Source organism: Bos javanicus, chromosome 18, assembly GCF_032452875.1.
Source record: "Bos javanicus breed banteng chromosome 18, ARS-OSU_banteng_1.0, whole genome shotgun sequence".
Taxonomy (NCBI): Eukaryota; Metazoa; Chordata; class Mammalia; order Artiodactyla; family Bovidae; genus Bos; species Bos javanicus.
Window position 1 is genome coordinate 35,501,137 of NC_083885.1, and position 17,315 is coordinate 35,518,451.

The following is a 17,315-nucleotide window of genomic DNA, read 5'->3' on the forward strand; positions in this document are numbered from 1 at the left end:
GCAGGGACTGTAGCCCTTTATGGGCAGGTGTTGGGTCACTCACTCCGCTGTCCCCACCCACCTTCATTAGGAGTGAGGATTTTCCCAGGCTCCAGCCATGCTCCTTAGTGTATCATTTAGCTCCTGTTTGCTGAAGGGATTTAAGACTTTCAACTTTGGGTCTCTTGAACCTCTCAGCGGCACTCCCAGGACAGAGTGAGAAGAGCCAAACTCGTCAGGATTCGCTAGTGTCTGGATATGATGAGCACACAGTCTCTGGGGTGTTTTATCTTCTAGAAGGGAGGAGAACAGCTCAGAGCAAGGGAGGCCCTAGATACACCACAAGCAGGGCAATGCAGTCTCCCGGACTGAGTAATAAGAGAAGAATCTAGTCAGGCAAAATAATACAGATCTGGGATTTAATGAACAGAAGCCTGGTCTGGTCTTACCAGCCATCCCCAGGTGGAGGGGTGGGGGTGATGGTGAGGATCTGTAAAGGTATAAAATTTCTGGACGAACAGGAGTACTGAGCCATCTCTGACTAGGAGAAACCTTGTCTCTATAAACTTAACCTGTGGTCCCCCGGCTTAGCTGCAGAATCCCAGCAGGCCTGACCGAGACACACGTTACTTCAAATGTTTGTGTTACCCAGGAAACGACAACAAAAATGGGCTTTGAAAGAAAAGAGTAATGGGCGGGAGGGAGATTATGGACAATTTAATCGCTTAAATCACGGGGAAGGTTTGGGCGCACCAGTTGTTTATCTTTTTTCATTAATAAAACCAAGATTCTTAGCTGCCCTGCCTGATGCAAAACCCAACAACAAAAAACTTGTGAGAATGCTTTGTACACCCTAACTGCAGAAATCTAAGAGTAAGCTTGTTTCCAGCCCAGGAAAGCCTCGCTTGCTTGAAACCAGCTTTGGGTCCAACTTGCACCCGGTAGGGCGCAAGAATGTTGGGACAACAGAAGCTGTGGGTTCCGCCCCGGGTAGCCTTGGAGCTCCACTCGGAAGAGCCGCAGGGGCGGCCACAGCACCAAAGGGGAGGGGGGTTTGCGAGCGGAAACAGCTCAGGGGCCCAGGGAGGGGCGGCTAGGCCAGTTTGAGAACAGGCCGAGCTCCCACGGAGGCGGGGCCAACACCGAAAGGCCGCGAAAGCTGGGCGGGGCCGGACCAGCTGGGACTTGGCGACAACCGAGGCCTGACCCCAGCCTGGCGCCAAGCTCGGGTGTTCCAGAGGCTTCCGCTAGACCACAATTCTCAGGGGCTCGCCCCGGCGGCCTCCCTCCCTAACTTAGCCTCACCTCCCGCGCTGCGGGCCGTGTCTGGGCCTCGGCGAATAGGACGTCGGGAATGGTAGTTTTCTCCCAGCGCACCTATACCAGAAAAGAGCACGAGGAGGACTGCGTTTCCCAGAGTGCAGCGGGGTGGCAAGGGAAGGCAGGGGGGAAGGGACAGTCGGTCGCAGACCGCGCTGGGTTGCCGCCGCTGTTGCCGCCATCGTGCCAGCCCCTCGGGTGAGTGTCGGGGCTAGCGCGCCGGGGCTGGGGCTGGGCCGCAGGAGCTGTGCTCCGGGTCGCCTGGAGCTTCTGCTGCAAGTCCCCGGGCGGCCCCTCCCCTACCCCCCCCCCGGCGGCCCCAAAGCCGCGCGGGGCCGGGGCCATGTGTCGCGCGCGGCTCCGCCTCCCGCCGGTCCTCTGAGGCGGCGGCCGGGGGAACACAGAGGAAGCCAGGAACCTATTTCGGGCGTACCGTGCAGGTGGCAGGCACACTGGACCGCTCCGAAGCCAGGCCTTTTTCTGTGGTCTGGACCACCCAGATGGGGCGCTCCGGGCCCCGCCCCGTCTGGCCTAGCCAGGCCTGCCCGAGTCCCGCAAACTGCAGGCAGGCTAGCGGGCGGACCCCATCCCCACGTCCTGCCGCCAGCCCGCCAAGGATTCGGGGATGGGTAGACGCCACCCAGCCCGTTCCGGAGTCAGCATTGGGTAAGGGCGCCCGCGTGCAGCAACCCTACCCTCCTCCGGTTCTGAACCACGGCTCGGCTAGGATGTAGGTGAGCGCTCACTTGCTTTTTTGCCGGCTGAGAGTGCACGAAACCTATCTCCCACTCCGGAACTCATGCGTAGGTTCTTCTGCGTGGAGGGCAGGGTCAAGGAATCTGCCGCGGGAGGGGGTTCCACATGGGACTTAACCCCCAGCAGCCTTGGAGAATCTGGCCTGAGGAGACGAGGCGGCTCCGGACTCGTAGGCTCAGCCCCCGCCCTTCTTTCTATCAGTGACCAGACCTCAGTCGTGGGTGGGTTGGCCGGCTGTGTTAGTGGAGGGAGGGAGGGAGGAAGCCAAGGAGGTGAAGCTGAATATGTGAGCCTCCAACACATTGTTAGATATCTTCAGTACAGCCTAATCCTCCCATCTGCTGCTCCCAGAGTCGTCTGCCCTTCTTCATAGAGGAGGATGATTCCATGAGGGTGGTAACAATAAGGTGGGGTTTGATGGAGGGGAAGGCACAATCCAGGTCTGAGGTCGGTGAGCCTAATGCCAAACGAGGCTGGGCTGCAAGCGACATTGGGGGAGGGGCACTTTTGGGCTGTGAGGCCCTTTGAAGCCTGGGTGGCAGAACTAGGGCTGGAGACTGCAGAAAGTCAGGCTTCCCTCTCTTGCTTGCTCATTCATCCAACATTCAGAGCGACCTCTGAATAGGCAGAAAGCTGGTTGGGCCTTGGGAAATTGCCTTTAATGAAGGCACCGGGTCTCCATTGAGTTCTGGAGGAAGGGGAGTAGCTAGCCATAGAGCGGTCCTCAGGCTGGTTTTGGGAAGGCCCTTCCTGACTGAGTGATGATAAATTAAGGGACAAGTCCAGAGAAGACCATGGGATATGGGGAAAAGACAGTTTGTCAAGCCTTGAATTTTCTGACCCAATGCAGCTAATGAGCCACAGTTCTCCCAGGTACTAAAGAAGCAGCCAAGTCTTTGCACACCTGGCCTCAGCAGCAGGCAGGTCTCTTAGGAGAGTTGAGTTAAGCCCATGATGCACCACCCTTGGAATTTTTTTTATTTTTCCTTTTCTTGAATATTTCCCCAGGTAGTATTTTTCTGGTCATTGAACTCAAGCCTTGGAATTTTTCTTGCAGTTGCATTTTAAGTCCCCGCTGTTAAGGTTAAGAAGGATAGGCAAGGATCTGTCTAGATCTCCTCACCAGGCCTGCTTTCTCCTTGTCTTTCTCTTTCTCCTAGTTCACATCCTAGCCTACGAGCGTGAACTAGTCAGGTTCATTCAACAGGCTCAGGAGAGGCCTGGTTTGCTCATGGAGGTGGGCAACAAGGAGGGACTACCCCCAGGACACACGTAGGGTCAGTGTGATTGGATGTCTTCGTGCCATAAGCAGTTGTTTCAAGATCTTGAGATTGTCTGGGTTGCTTCTTTCTAGGACACCGGTGTCAGGTGAGTTAGGCTTTATGGCTATGGATTAGTTCACAGATTCCAAAGCCCTAGGTGACTTGATCACAAGGGTTTTCTTTGAGGTCAAAATGCTGTTGTTCTTTCTCATAGGTTACCTGGGAGGGGGAGGGATTCAGGTCCCTCCTTCTCATTCCACACCTTAAGTTCCGTATAACTTCTGTGTCTGGGGTCAATCATGTAGCCATTGCTACGCATCCTGACCCCCATAAGTCCTTGACCTTTCTGGAATTTGGCAAGCTGTCTGCATCTCAGAGCTCAGAGATAAGAGGAGAACACCGAGGTTGTCCACAATCAGTATGCACCCTCTCTAGTCTTGTAACGCTGACTTGGGTGGTGGGGCCTGGCCTGGGACAGTCAGGATATGGCTGCGTAATAAAGGGTCAGGCTGTGAGGAGACTGGGTTCTCAACCAGCTCAAAACTATGTCCCTTGGTGACATGGAACTCACCTCTCTGAGTCACATTTCACTTTATTCTGACTTTCCAACTGGTGGGTTGGGATGGAAATAATGATTTATGTAAAAGAATGCTCAAATTTTAGGATTGGAAGGCACCTTATATCAAAAAATTCTAGAATCCCTTTACTGAGGCATTAGTATCTTGCTTGAATTATTTTTTTCTCTTGTCTCACCAATGATGCATTTTACTCAGCCACCATTCTTGCGGCCCTTTTCTGTATGTCAGGCTCTGGGCAGAAGCTGGAGGTAGAGTAATGAGTTCCTACCAAGTCCCAGTGCTGGGAAAGGAGGTCACAGTAGTCAGGGAGACAGAATGTTGCTATTATGTATTGAGGTCTAAGTTGAAGAGACCCACAAGGGACTCTTGGCCCTTTGCAAAAGGTTGGGGTGAGGGGGGCTTCTGAGTGACAGAGTAGAGGCTGTTACCGAAGAGTAAAGGCTGTTAGTGAGCCCACTCTCCTTTCCAGTGCCTGAAGAAACCATGGAGCAAGGTATCCCTCAGGATGCTGGGCCCAGGAAGGTCTGGGATCCCTTGAGCAACTTGGCCGTCACCACTCCAAATTGCTGTTGCTATTGAGTCTAGATAGATCTTCTGTCACCAGCTCCTCGTCTCTCAGAGGTCTCTGCTGGGTGTTCTCCCAGTACCTGAGAATCTAACCAGCATTTTGTGGTCCATGACCTCCTTCCCTGCCTGAACCTGGCTTGGTGCCTTCTACCTCTTTGACTGAGACCTTTCAGGTCACTTATTCAAGTGCCCAGTGCTCTTGGAATGATATCTATCAGGACATCTTTCCAGAGTGAAACAGGCGCCGTCCCCAGAAGTGAAAGGGAGTAGTACTTTTGGAGACTGGGGAGTGAATCCAAAAAGTTCTCCACAGGGTGGACATTGAATGTTAGGCAGGATTTCTGTGGACAGCTTGAGCTGAACCTCCTGATGGGCCTGTTTTTAAAGTTAGTATTTTTTTTTTCTGATGGGCCATGAGAATGTTTGTATGTGAGGGGTTGGGTTTGCGTGGTATTGCAGAAGACTTGAGAGTCCTTTGGACTACTAGGAGATCAAACCAGTCAGTCCTAAAGGAAATCAACCCTAAATATTCATTGGAAGGACTTTGCTGAAGCTGAAGCTCCAGTACTTTGGCCACCTGATGTGAAGAGCCAACTCATTGGAAAAGACCCTGATGCTGGGAAAGATTGAGGGCAGAAAGAGAAGGGAACGGCAGAGGATGAGATGGTTAAACAGCATCACAGACTCAAAGACGTGAATTTGAGTACACTCCTGGAGATGGTGAAGAACAGGGGAGCCTGGTGTGCTGCGGTCCATGGGGTCGCAAAGAGTCAGACACCAGTTAGCAACTGAGCAACAACGCCTTCCCCAATTTTGAGATTTTGTGATTTCTTGCTTTGACCACATATGGCAGGAGTTCCTGAAGATTCTTCCTGAGGGAGGTGCTAGCGTGCGGGTTATCCCTGCAGTGGCTCCAGCAGTGACCGACGCTGCTGGTCAGCACCCGTACCACCAGGTCTGGGCATCCTCCATCCTCACTCTGTCAGCAGAAATGTGTCTTCCTGGTAGGAATCATTTGTTCAGGTCTGACTGTGACTCAGGAAGGTGGCCAGGGAAGAGGGACACAAGAGGACTGGGGTTGGTCCTTGTCACTACCCTGGGCCTTTATTTATTGCTGGTACCTGCTATATGCCAACTCCTTAAGCACTCAGGCTGGAGAAGGGTCTACCCTGCGAAGGAGAACCTCCTCTCATGAGAGAGATGCGTCCAAGGAACCTGGGAACTGAGGGTTGTTTGCCTCAGTAAACGGGGGATTCAGAAATGTTTGTTTCCTAAAGCCTCAGGTACTCCGTCAGAGCCACTGGGTCTCTCCAGGGCAGAAACTGCAGCCCCCTGGAAGGACATCTGTATAGAGATATTGGTTCCACTTGCAGAGGTGGTTCAGGCCCAGGTCAATACACGGTCTCATTTGCAGGTTGTACACCTGCTGTGACAGGCTGAGCATGCACTTAAAGGGTTTCCCTTCTGACGGGCTTAGAGCTTGCCAATTTCAAAGGGGAAGAAAAAGCCTGGGCTCCATTCTTCGTTTTTCTCTACGCTTCTTGCTACTTGACATGGGCTCTCAACTATTCCAGTCCAGGCCAATTTTGTAGACATTTTCATGCCGGCTATGCCCCAGTGGCCTTGCGTGGTCTTGAATTCTTAGCCTCTCAAGAGTCTTGGTTTCATCTACAAAGTTGCAGTAATCATACCAGCTTTACAGAACTGAGAGGCTGGAATGAGAGAAGACGTGTATGTAATAACTGTTTGGTTTACAGGGCTTTGACTGATGGTACACGAAATATCAAGTTCATGGATGGGAACTGTCTAGGCCAGGGCCCCAGAGATCCCTGAACCACCTCAGAAAGGGGGCTACTCAGGAACTGAGTATGGGCAGAGCAGAGGGACTAGAATGCAGGTCTCAGGATTCAGCTTCTGGGCCAACCAGGGCAACCTGACGCCTCTGGAGCCCTCTCCAAATAGAAGAGGAGAAGGCCCTTAGTGTGCTGGGGGCACCTAGACCTCAGGGGTCTGCCCCGGGAAAGGGTTCTGTCCTGGGCAGCGGACTTTGGCTGCTGTCTCTCCCAACTGCAGGCGAGTGAGTGGTGAACGAGGCTGTTGCCAGTCCTGGGTCAAGGCTGTTCCTTCGTGTGGTGTCCTATAGGAGGCTGAGATAACCCTCCTTCCCAGCTCTTGACCCAGTGTTCACCTCGTACCTGCCAGCTGAGTCCTGCTTTATATCCGCAGTTGATTACCCCGAACATCCTCATAATTACTGATGAAGACAGGGTCTGAGGGTCCTGCCATGTGGGAGAGGAGGAGCAGACTAGCGGCCAGGCCTTTGATGGCGTGGTCCTGTGCCTCCTCTTCAGCCACAGTTGTCCCTCAGGTGATCAGAACCTTGGGAATTGGGGTGGGAGGGAGGGGCCAAGCACCACTAACACACACCTCAGACAGATGGCTGGGTGGAAGGCAAAGGATTGTTTCCTGACAAATTGGACAGAAGGTGTGGGTGGAGGTGAAGTGGGTCACCTGGCCACTTAAATTGAACAGGGTTTTCCCAGAACACACTTCTCCAGAGAAGAGGGCCTAGGTGAGGCACCTTGCAGACAGGGACAGGGGTACCCCAGTCAGGGAGAGGGACTACTAACATATATGTAAATGTGATAATCTCATGCAGTGACAAGTGCTAAGAAGATGAAGCAGGATGATGAAATGAGTACCCGGGAGGCCACTTGAGACTGAATGGTCAGGGAAGGTGTCTATGAGGAGGTGACCTTTGAGTGGACACACATGTGACGAGGAGCTAGACACATGAAGGAGGATCTGGATACATCTGGGAGGAAGGATGATCCAAGCAGAAGGATCAACAGTTGCAGAACCCTCCAGTGAGAACAGGCTCAAGATGTTCCAGAAATAGGAAAATGCCCAGAGTGGCTGCAGAGGATGGGGAGGAATGGGTGGCCAGAGATGAGGTTGGATAGCTGGGAGGCCAGGTTACCCTGGACCTTGAAGGCAGGATAAATGGTTGAGATTTTGTCAGTGGAGAATGGGAAGGCTGCTGCACAGGATACACACTACTCTTCAGATCAGTGTCTTCCCCTCTGGTTGTAGTCCACAACGTTCCCTCTGTCTAGTCCACGCCTGTGCTCTGGGTTTAAGCCAAAGTTGTCTGTCAGTTCTACCTGTCGGAATCCTTCCCAGCCTCTGCTTCAGGGCCCTTGAGACCTAGCAGACAGTAGGTATGAAGGTCGTAGTGCTGAGTTGGTATGAGTTCAAGGATCACATTATAAGATCACAGATAAGAACATAGATCACACATCTGGTGTTCCCTGTGGGCCTCAGTGATAGGCCATCCAACATGAACATCCTTCTGTTTGAAAGTGTGGAGTTAGTAATGAATGTCCTCTTCCTCTTTCTCGTCACTCTTCTGACCCCAGTCGTGCCCTAGATCCAGCTAGGCCCACATTTATCTCTGCTTCGCTGAGATGGTGGAATGGGGTTGTGACTTTGAAGGTTTAGGAAAAGCGTGAGATCATCCCCCATGAAAACATCCATTGTTTAGTGTGGCAGTCTGCCTGGTGCCTTTGTTTGGAGGCAGAAGCCCTGGTTCAAGCCTGTCTTGCCCCTTTCATAAAAAGCCAAGGTTAGAGATCAGGGCTTTAGCCCTACGTGTCATTCGTTTTTATCTCCAGACCAGTTGTCACTGGAAGTCTTGGTCCTGGAGCCCACTAAGCCTGGTTCCATCCAGTTCCACCATTTATTAGGCTCGTGACCTTGAGCAAATTTAGCTGACCTTGCTGGGCCTTGTTTTGCTCATCTCTAACATTGGAGTTGACTCACAGGGTGTTAGAACAAAATGCATGTAAAGCCATGAGCACATTTCTACACTGAATACCCATTAGTGAAAACGAGACATCAGCTGGACACTACTGTTTCGAGTTTCAAAATACTGGAAACTCTGACCCAGAATTTGAGGAGCAAAATGAACGGTTTTTTTTTTTCTGTTACCCAGTGGGATCCCCTGGGCCAGAGCTTTTAACCTGATGTGTATGACAGCCTCAGGGAGTATGAACTACTTGAAGTCAGTGACAAGACTGGGGCATCTCTGCCTCTGTGTGGATTGATTGGGAGCGGGCCACAGTGTATGAGACATTCTTAGAGAGTCTTTGCACCCACAGAGACCTAAGGGTCAGTGAAGGCTGATACTCAGTGGGTGAGAGGTCACCGAGATCATTTCTGCTCCTCGAGGAGCCTGGCCTCAGTCAGCCTGAGTGAAGCAGGAGGCGGTGGTCAGCGGCCCTCTCGGAAGAGCTGTAGGAGAAGCTGTCATGAAGGTCAGTCCGCAGTCTCACGCGAGGCTGCCCATCAGCCTTGCATTGTGTTTCTTTCCAGGCTATTCTTTCCACAGTAAATATATTAGAAGCAAGGCCGGGGCTGTCTGGCCATCCTGGGGAACCCCCAGTCCAGCCACCCCTCCTCTGTGTCCCATGGGGATGGGAGGTGGCCCCCACACCCTGCTGCTTTTTCTAGGCTCAAGAATACCACCTCCCAACTACAGGGTGAAAGCTTTGTGGAAGATGTGGAGTCAGAAACTGGAAGTCCCATAGTTTACTGGACTCTGTGCTGGGAGATTGAGGGGGTGGGATGGGATGTGGCAAGAACCAAATGGGAACGCTCACAGCCCAGAGCCACAGTGGAGTGGGCCCTGGGTATGCCGATCCAGGCTTGCACGTGGTGTTGGAGGTCAACAGTTGAGTCTGCAAAGGAAGACCCAGATGGGAGGCATCTGAATGGTGACGTGAGGGGAGGGCAGGCATCCCAGCGGGAGGACTCACCTGTGCAAAAACCCCGGGAGCAAACTCTGAAGTTCCGGTGTGTTTAGCTGTGGTGCTGGATTGAGGCGGGAGAGAATGGCTGAGGAGTTAGGGATAGGTGTGGATAGCCACCTGTGGGCCTTCAGGTGTTTGACCTTGAACCCAAGGATGAGGGGTTTGTAGGGGAGGGACATGGCCAGCCTTGTGGCTTAGAACTCAAGGACGCAAAATTAGCAGAAAATAAGCAGTGACCTTAACCAGAGAACTCAGGATCAGCACTGATGTGCTGGGCAAGTTGGGGCCACAGGCTGAACCTTGGTTTTTCCACCTGTAAAGTGGGCTGACGGTGAAATCAACCGCATGATTACTACACAGAGGTAAACACATCAGGGTCAAGCAAGCCTTGAACAAGGTTGCTGTGGGCTTCAGAGGCACCACTTGACATTGCTAAAGCAAAGTCTTCAATCCACATAGCTTTGAAGGTTCCTGCTCACCCTTTTTGAATAGTCCTGTCCCTCAGGAGAGCTCCCTTTGCCCTGCCCCCTCCACCCGGCCAAAGGGCTCTTCTGTCCCTTTATCCCTCCTACCTCTTTACTCCACCTCTGCTTCTGCCAAGTCGTTTTTGTGTTAGAAACTTATCACACCATTAAGAACAATGTTGAGAAAGGAAAAAACACCTCACTTCCTTTACCTCAGTGTCCCACCATATGGCGCCACTTTTCTTTGGATAGCTTCTAGTCTTATTTCCCCTCACCCTCCATCTCCCGCTTCCCGGTTTCCTGCCCTTATCTCTTGTGTCCCCAGGCACATGCTCATGTTGTTTCTCCTGACTGGCACACTCCTTTAAGACCTTCTCTAAGGGCTGCTGAGAACAGAGGGCAAGATGGCCCTAGTTCATTCCTCCCTGCCCCAGAAGTCTTGGGGGGGCTCAGCAGGGCACCTTGGGAGTGTGATGTGGTGAGGTTGGGCTGCGATGGGTGAGTCATCTGGTGGAAGGGGCAGAGATGCGCAATGCCAGGCTCTTGTGCCTCCAGTGACCCGAGTTTGCATGTGGTGCTGTCACAGTCTGACCCCTTGAAAATGTGACCAAGACAGAGCAGCTGAGAGCAGCTGCGTATCCTGTGTTTTTCCCACTTGTTCTGTTTCTTGGCAGAGAGCAAGCTGGGACACTCCTTGTCCCAGGCAGGCGCCGCTGGGCCCAAGCTTTCTCCTGTGCTTCTTTTAGACTTTCCTGGACATTTAGTCATCCCAGCACCGTGCTGCTATTTTTAGTGCCACCACCTCCTAGGGAACCTAAAATAAAGCTGGCTCAGCTTCCTGGCCCCTCATTGGCTGGAGCGTTGGTCACAGGCTGGGAGATTGGCTGAATTGGGCATAAGCTACTACCCACTTCCACTGTCCTTCCTCTGGTTCCTCTGGCCTAGGGTGAGGCCATAGGGACCAGAGCAAACCAGCACTAACCAAGCTGAGTGAAGAGCTTTACTAGGTTCCCTTAGTGAGACCCCACTGGCAACAGCAGGGTTTCACCCCCTTATAGAGAAGAGGGCTGAGGCCCTCAGGATGGCAGTGACTTGCATCAGATCCCACCACTACCAGTGGTTGTCTGCCGAGATCAAACCCACCTCCTTACAGCTTTGGTTCAGAGTCCTGTTATTAGGAGAGAGTGGGTGGGTTCCTGTGCAGTCAGAAACAGCTATAGAACAACAGAGGTCTGCTGTTGTGGGTCCTGCAGTGAGATGCGCTCCACTCTACTCAGGAGGAGCCTACCAAAGCCTGAGTGGCTCTTTCGTCTGGGGCTTGGATTTTTCATCTAGCAGCCTTGGATCCCTGATATCTGTAGCAGGGTGGGTTGGAGGGGGTACGGCTCCCCTCTTGCTCAGAGACCAGAGAGGGGCAGCCCTTCTGAGGGAGCCAGTGCTGGGATGGGGTGTAGAGACATGACTCATTTTCCCCTCCCAACCTTCCTTTGCCTTCCCAGCATTTCTGTTGTCATCTGTGATCTTCTGAACTCATGGTCCCAGCTCTGCAGTTGGTAGATGTAACCCCTCTCGGTGATGAAATGATGTCATGTGGCCTCAAAGAAATAAACTTCCCCCTTAAGACAAAGTGAGGGAGGGTCACTTGCTGTCTTTGTTCCTCAAGTGGGACCTTGAGGAACCATTTCTCCCCACTCTGACCGGGTCTTCTACCTGCCAGTAAGGCCCTGGGGTAATGTTAAGGGCCTGAGTGCTGCAGTCGAAGACACTTGACTCAGACATCAGTAGTTCCTGACCTGCAAAGTGGGAAGAATAGCAGTAACTGGCTGTGCAGGTTGTTGAGAGGATTAAATGAAAAGAAATGGGGAGAGTGCTTAGCTCATCCTCTGTAGTACTTGCTCTGACCTTCCTTCATCCGGGCTCCCCCTTCAGGACCCATCCTTCTCTATGATCCTGACACCAGGAGGGTCTGAGTTGTCCATCTCTGGGCTCCCTGCACTTGTCTGTATTGAGGGATTGCTTATCAGTTCCCTGGGTCCTCTCCGTGTTCCCTAGGAGCACAGACCTCAGCAGAGCACTGCCTGCTCAAGGAGGTCTGGGAGGGGTGGGGGTCAGTGAAGAGACTGACTGGCTACCTGCTGCTTCCACGGTACCAACGCTTCCCTTCCTGTCTTGCTGGACTTACAGGTCTCAACGAGGCCGGGTGACGCTCCAGAATGGGAGACAAGCCAATTTGGGAGCAGATTGGATCCAGCTTCATTCAACATTACTACCAGTTATTTGATAATGACAGAACTCAACTAGGCGCAATTTATGTAAGTCTTCTGCTCTAGCACCAAAACGGGATTCCAGGGGATCAATTCAGATGTGGGGCCCGTGCCTCCAATTCACAAGTTCTGGCACCCCTCACTGGATTGGCTGAGCCCTTTTATCTGAGCTACTCTTCACAGGGTAGGGGGCTTAAGGCTTAGCCCAGCTCCCCAGGCCACATGGACCTTTCTGTCATCTTCTGCATGAGTGAGATTCTTAGGTAATCTAGTGGATCTACATGAGTGGTACCATAGGCAGCACTTTCTGGGCTCGCCCTTCCATGGTCCTGTGAGTGCCTCTGGTCCAGACCAGCACCGGTGGACAGAGGCTAGGGCTTCTGGTGCCCCCTGGAGGCAGCAGCTGTAAGAATCATCAGTGCACCTCAGATGGCTTCTGGAGGCCCCAGGTCCAGTGTCCTTTGAAGAGCTAAAAGCCCCTGAAAGCTCATGGGAGGCGGGTGTTTCTTGAGTAATCCTTCTGTGTAGGCATTTTTTACTGCTATGTTAATGATGTTCATATATACCAAAATTTACTTGTATTTGACCCTGCCCAAGACAGAAATGTGATTGATCAAGCCACGCCTAGCAGGTCTGCCCAGGATAGAAGTGATAGGAGTCATCACGCACAGCCTTGCAGCTTGATGGGCTGTGGGCAAACTCCTCTGTCTCCCTCAAAAAGTCAGGGCCAGTTCAGACATTTTGAAGAAAAGAAAGGGATCTTAGCGGTGGAAGGCCACATCCGGCCCAGGTAATTGATTGTCATTATCACAGGTAGAGGGTTTTAAAAACTCAAACTGGCCTGACTGGGATCTTTGGCACTTCTTTCTTGTTGCTTTTGAAATCAATTAAAGCAGGTCTGACCCAGAGAAGAGTTAGCAACGTCTTTAAGGAGTACTTTATGTATGTCGTTTTATGGAAGCTCATCACGTTTTCCCTTTAAGCATCAGGAAACAGATTGGGTGGGGGGGGAGGTGGATAAAAAACTAGTTTGCCTAATGTCAGAGCTGCTGAGTAGCAGAGGCACTTTTGAGCTCTGGCCCAGGAGGCTCTGGTAGGAAAGATGGGGTGGGGAGGCAGTGAAGCTGTGGGTTACATGTTGATGGTTGGGAGGGTCCCAGGAGAGGCCTTGTCAGCCTCCACCCCTCCCTGACCCCATGGGAAGGGCCTCTGTGGAACTGACTCTGGGCTCTAGAGATGGTGTTGAACATAGATGTTTCCTAGTTCGTTCGTTCTTTTTTTTGTTCCAAGTTATTTCTGATGATTATTCTGGGACTGGTGCTGATCAACCAAACAACAGGATGGTTTTTGACTTGAGTCTTGGCCACATATGGCCAGCCTGGAGCTCATCCATATCAAAGGCCATACAACTTTTTGGATAAAAAGTGGGAGATGAGCTTACTTATTAATAAGTTTGTGTTTTCTTACAGTCTTTCAGAGCTTGGGCTCTGCGATGCTGGGGTGTAATTAAAGTTGTTAATCATCTGAAGTTTGGAAATTACCCTCATTTCCCTTCTTTACAGACAGGGAAACAGACATGGACTCATGTTCCCCAAGCAGGACCCTTTTGGGGGTCTTTTCAGGGCCTCAGCGATATTCCTTGTGCTCTGAAGCTCTGACCCCAGATTTCCTGGTTTTCAGATTGATGCGTCATGCCTTACGTGGGAAGGACAGCAATTCCAGGGGAAAGCTGCCATTGTGGAGAAATTGTCTGTAAGTAAGGGCCAGGTCTGGGCTGCAGGCAGCTCCTTCCCCACCCTGCTGGCCACAGCCCACCACCTATTTTTTCTCTTGCAGAGCCTTCCATTCCAGAAAATCCAGCACAGCATCACGGCGCAGGACCATCAGCCCACACCAGACAGCTGCATCATCAGCATGGTTGTGGGCCAGCTCAAGGTAATGGTGCTGCTGCCTTGCAGCACCACTGTCCTGGTCCTCAGGGACACCCAGACAAGTGATGCCTGGAGCTTTGCAGCTCAGTACTCTAGCCATCAGCCACACGGGGTGATTTTTAAATTGCATGAAGTAAAATGAAATAAAATTAAAATGTAGTTCCTCAGTTGCATTAGTCATATTTCAAGTGCTCAGAGTTATTCATGGCTGCCTATTGGACAGCACAAACATAAAACATTTCTGTTATTGCAACAAGTCCTACTGGAGAGCACTGGTATAAAGCCTTGGAAAAGGGACAGTGAGGTACAGGAACAGGATAGGGCTGTGATCCCAGCCACTGGGCCTTTGTACTGCCCCCAAGCTGTAGGGGAGCCTTCTGCAGGCAGCTGACCCTGAACTGGAGTCTATGCTACTATTCTCCAAGCTGGCTGCTGGCTCTTCTACCTGCTGAACAAAGCAGATTCTGGGAACTCCCGCTTCTCTTTGGATTTCTAGTTCTACTTCTCAAGACCTGTTAACCTCAAAGCTTTCCTGTGGTCCTTTGGTGCCTCTGCCCGTACACCCCACCCCCCTTCCAGGAACTCCTACTTGTTATACTCTAACAGACTGAAGATTTCCAAAAAGCCTCTCCTTCCCAAAGCAGGACAGATGAGCTGCCCCTTAACCAGGTTCCAGCCTCCTGAGCATGTGGCATCATGGTCCCCAGAATATGAGACCCACATGCCTTCTCCATAGGCTAGGCAGGGCTTCCTGAGTCCAATACAAGGGTGGAGGGAAAGGGCGGCCCTCTAGGCCTCTCCACTGGACCTGGATGGACCTGCCTTTTGGCCTGGTTTTTCCTGTCAGTTTCTCCTGCCTGTTCAAGATACCCTGCCCAGAGAGTGTGCTCAGATAGGCCTTGGGAGTGAGGAGGTCTTTTCTGGGGTCTCAGGGCACACTTTCCCAGGCTGGGGTCATTAAGCAGTGCCTCTTCCACCTGGCTTCAAGTTCTTTCTGGTGTTTCTGTCCAACCCCCAAAAGACTGATTTGCCTCCTTGCTGATGATAATTCCTGGAAAAAACAGTGATGTTAGAAACACAGCTGGTTAGTTAGGCTTCTACCTCGACTAGGCCTCATCTGGGTGTTCTGCAGTTTGGCTGGAGGTCTCTCACCCTTTTTTTGTTGCAAATATTATATGTTACATGACAAGAAACAGATTACCTGATAGGGATGCATTAGTTTTTTTCTCTCTGCAGAGTTGTAATTGGTGTGAGCTTGGTTTTGAGCCTTTTCTCATGTACAAAGTCATTATTAGTAGTATCTTCTCATGGGTGGACTAACTAACATAATCAGACACTAAGACTGTTTAGTTTTTAGACTACCATGAGTTACATGATAAGCACCACAGAACTCTTTCAGATTGGTCACTTTTGCCCAGAAACATGAACTCAGAGGCGCTATGTGGTCTGCTATATTGCTGTAGCTAACTGGTGAGTTGTTCTGCAGTTTGAGTGTACATAGTATGAGCTGCCACCTCAAGTCCCCTTTGTGCCAAGTTCAGTGTTACATACATTATGTCAGTTCACAATCACGAGTACCCTGGGCTCTCCTAGGATTTGTGTCCAAGATAGAAAGGCCTGATTGCAAAGTCAGCATTCTCCTCCAACTGAACACCCTTCCTGTTCCTTGGCCAACTTAACTGAACCATTTTTTTCTCTTCACAGGCCGATGAAGACCCCATCATGGGGTTCCACCAGATGTTCCTATTAAAGAACATCAATGATGCTTGGGTTTGCACCAATGACATGTTCAGGCTTGCCCTGCACAACTTTGGCTGACCTCCTCCCAGCCAGGCACTCATGCTGTTTCCTCCTCCCTCCTCTTCCCGATACTATTCACACTCCTCCAGATGCTCCAAATATCATTCACAAACGAGCAGGGCCGCGGTGGGCGTGGGCGCAGTGCGCTGCTGCTACCGAGGTGTTGTGCATGATGTTTGGATGCTAGACTAGTTGCATCTGACAGGAGAAGTTTGTGTTGTACCAGCGCATGCCTTGGAAAGACTTAAGTAATGCAAAAGGTTGTCTTTTTTTTTTTTTTTTTTAATCTACTGACAAGTTGCTCTAGTAACCCAAAGAAGTGAAGGAGAAAGCAGCTGCCTCACCGCCCAGATATTGATTTGTTCAGATGTTTCAATGCCTCATGATACAATAAAACCACGAAAATTTTCTTAACAGTTTAAATTGTTTGAATTAGTTGAATAGTGGGCTGGGCATCCATAACTACCCTGCCTCATTGGCTCTCTCATGTCTCACCATCCCACATCTACGCCCACTCAGCAATACCTGTTGCAAGGAGAAAACACCGAAGCAGCACTCTGAGCTCAGGCAGCACTCTGCACTCGCTTCTCTTAGAAGCCCTGTAGGGCATAGTGTTCCCTCCATCTGGCCTTGGAAAAGTGAGCTGCAGACAGGGAGAGCTCAGGTCTGAACAGAAGAGTCCCTTGAAGCCTCGGCAGTCAGTCCTGACATTTCCTGTGACCTCTACACTGGGTAGCGTCAGGGCTCTAATGACAGGTGAGATGATGCAGAATCCCACCGAAGATTGAAAAGCCTTGGCAAAAATGGCCCATTAGGTTCAGGCCCTCTGGACTGAGGGCTCAGCAGGACCAAGTATGAGCAGACATTTGAGGGCGAAGGCCTTGTTCTAGCCACAGAAGGGTCAGTATCACATCCAGCATGCCCCGTAAATCCCCGGACAAGCAGAGGGCAGCTCTTACCCTGTACCATCTGCTTCGGATGTCACTACCAAAACGGGAGTGCCTCAAACAGCCAGCCTCCAATGCCCAGAGCCAGGCCCAGTTGGGTTGGAGTATAGATTTAAAACTGAAAGCATTCTGAGTTTGAGGGAATTCAGGTTGTAGGATTTCTCATGCCTGAGACCTCTGCAAGGCATCTCTAGGCCTTCTCCTATTCCCTCCCTGACCACAAACACAAACTCACACTACTATCCTCAAATCCCAGGAAATCTCAGCTGTTGGGGCAGTTTCTCCTCCTTAGTTTTGGGGACAGACTTTGCCTAGTATCAATACAAATCCAGCCCTTTAGCCCTGAGACTGGTGGTGTAAAACTGATGGCAAGGTAGCAACCACAGACCAGAACCAAACCCAGGATTTGGTCTGTTTACCTGTTTGGGGTTTTAGGATTGGTGAGGGCACCACAGCTTTGCCTGTTATGCACAGCCCCCTTCCCTCCTGCACTGTGGATGGAAGCCAGGAACTTCCTCAGACCCCCACTGGTAGCCTAGCTATGCTGGGCACTGGGCTGGATGGTGTGCTGTTTGAAATAACAGCATACTCAGGAGGTTTCAGTGGGACTAGTTTCTTGGCTGCTCTGTATTTGGG

General features: G+C 51.3%; 1 protein-coding gene across 2 annotated transcripts; it reads left to right on the top strand.

Annotated features, from left to right (window-relative positions):
• Window positions 1-1,054: 1,054 nt before the first annotated feature.
• Window positions 1,055-16,155, top strand: NUTF2 (nuclear transport factor 2). Of its 2 annotated transcripts, none has more exons than XM_061387650.1 (5): window positions 1,055-1,497; window positions 11,922-12,049; window positions 13,682-13,753; window positions 13,838-13,936; window positions 15,637-16,155. In XM_061387650.1, exons 2-5 carry the CDS (start codon window positions 11,951-11,953, stop codon window positions 15,748-15,750), a joined length of 384 nt encoding a protein of 127 aa, XP_061243634.1. In that variant the 5' UTR covers window positions 1,055-1,497; window positions 11,922-11,950; the 3' UTR covers window positions 15,751-16,155. The 2 variants fall into 2 exon arrangements, with proteins under 2 accessions (XP_061243634.1, XP_061243636.1); XM_061387652.1 differs by having other exon boundaries at window positions 1,489-2,033.
• The last annotated feature ends 1,160 nt before the right edge of the window (window positions 16,156-17,315 follow it).